Source organism: Bos indicus, chromosome 29, assembly GCF_029378745.1.
Source record: "Bos indicus isolate NIAB-ARS_2022 breed Sahiwal x Tharparkar chromosome 29, NIAB-ARS_B.indTharparkar_mat_pri_1.0, whole genome shotgun sequence".
In the NCBI taxonomy this organism is placed as follows: Eukaryota; Metazoa; Chordata; class Mammalia; order Artiodactyla; family Bovidae; genus Bos; species Bos indicus.
The window spans coordinates 46,858,343-46,860,290 of record NC_091788.1 but is presented as its reverse complement, the minus strand read 5'-3'; the positions used below and the strand labels follow the sequence as shown (position 1 = coordinate 46,860,290).

General features: G+C 54.0%; 1 protein-coding gene across 1 annotated transcript; it reads left to right on the top strand.

Annotated features, from left to right (window-relative positions):
• Positions 1–708: 708 nt before the first annotated feature.
• Positions 709–1,668, top strand: LOC109554148 (mas-related G-protein coupled receptor member D-like). The gene has a single exon (XM_019954457.2). It carries the CDS (start codon positions 709–711, stop codon positions 1,666–1,668), a length of 960 nt encoding a protein of 319 aa, XP_019810016.2.
• Positions 1,669–1,948: the final 280 nt, after the last annotated feature.

Genomic DNA, 1,948 nt, shown 5'->3' with positions numbered 1-1,948 from the left:
AAACAACAACAGTGTGTTAATGCTGTAGAAACAGACAAACCAATGACAGAGAACAGTGAGCTCAAAAACAGTCCCACTGGTGTACGGGGAGATCCTAGAAACATACTGCTGAGGTTAAAAAAAAAAACAAAACAGCACGGATTCTAAATCACAGCATTTGTGTAAATTAAAAATACTTGTGGGAAGCCACTTGTTCCGAAAGATAGTCAGATGTCCAAGGATGTCGATTAAACAGGTTAAAACAGATGTGAGTTGGGGCAGGGGAGGGGAGGGTGGAGTGAAGGGGGGAACAGAAATAAATAAAGGGTTGTATTTGTTTTTCAGTGGCTGGATGATCCCGGTGGGCCATAAAGCCAGCATGTAATTAAACTATTCTTTGTACCTGAGGTCCCGTTTAAAAAACTTTAGTTCCCAGAATTTGAAGATTATGTGTGAAAAAAATGACACTATCAATAGATACAGAAAAGCCTTTGATAAAAGTCAATTTATCTCTTCATGATGAAAAAGAACCTAAACTCAAGATAGAAGAGACCCTTTCATTGACAGAAGGCATCTGTAATACCTCTGAGTCTGCAATGGTGGATTAGCCGGCAGATCCAGGCAGGGTGGGAGCCGCGGGGAGCAACTGTCGTCTATTGCAAAAAGAAAATTGTGGTAGGGGCGCTAAGCAATGCAAAACCTCACACTGGTCCATCTCCCTTCCATAGGATGAACCACACTCTGCTCCAGGCCCCGGCCCTGGTAGAGAACAGCATCGAGGTGGAGGAGCTGGGCACAGCCTACTGGGTGCTGAGTGCCATGGTCCTGTTCACCTGCCTGGGTGGCTTTGTGGGCAATGGCCTGGTGGTCTGGTTGCTGGGCTCCCAGGGGCAGAGGAGCCCCTTCAGTGTCTACATCCTCCACCTGGGGGTGGCGGACCTCCTCTTCCTCCTCTGCATGGCCTCCAAGGTCATCCTGATTTGCTTCCAGCTGGTCAACAGAAGCCACACGGCCCTGGACATAGTGAGCAGGATGAAGTACTTCACCTACACGGCCAGCCTGAGCCTGCTGACCGCCATCAGCATGCAGCGCTGCCTCTCCGTCCTCTTCCCGGTGTGGTACAAGTGTCACCAGCCCAAGCACCTGTCAGCCGTGGTGTGCGCCCTGCTCTGGGCACTGTCCCTCCTGCTGAACACGGTGGCCATGTTCCTCTGCAGTGATTTCTTGGCCCGGGACGAGCTGCTGTGCTTCAGGATAGACTTGGTCATCAGCATCCTCCTCATGGGGGTCTTCACACCCCTGATGGCCGGGTCCAGCCTCATCCTCTGTGTGGGGGTGCAGAGGAGCTCCACAGCGACCCACCGGCGGCCCACGCGGGTGTACGTGACCGTCCTGGTCTGCATCCTGGTGTTCCTCGCCTTCGCCCTGCCCCTCGGCATCTGTTGGTTCCTCATCTCCTGGTTGGACCTGCCCCAGAAGACGAAGACTGTCTTCAGCCTACTTGCCCGCCTCTTCTCGTCCATGAGCAGCAGCGCTAACCCGGTCATCTACTTCCTGGTGGGCAGGCGGAAGAGCCGGGGTCTGCGGGAGCCCCTGGGGGCCGTGCTGCGCAGGGCGCTGAGGGAGGAGCCGGAGCTGGAGGGGAGGGAGACGCCCACCTCCACCACCGCCACCGACCCGGGGTTCTGAGGGCTCCGGACCCTGGACACCAGCCTGCCTGGCTGGCTGGCAGTTGGGAGCCCAGAAGGCTTTTTGTATCTCATCATGTGGGGGTCTCTTTCCCACCCTCCAAGGCTTCCCATTGACTGTCATGTCCAAGACCTCACCATGCGACTCAGTTGGAAAGATGAAGTAATTTTGTTGTTGTTGTTCAAGGAGGATCTTCTGATTAGAAGGCAGGTGGAAGCTTTCAACCCTGGTCTGTCTGACGCTACTTATCTAAATAGGCTCTACAGGTAGGTAGCCTGCA

Excerpts from the sequence above, each read along its gene's own strand:
- LOC109554148 (XM_019954457.2), top strand. The coding sequence starts at position 709 with ATGAACCACACTCTGCTCCAGGCCCCGGCCCTGGTAGAGAACAGCATC.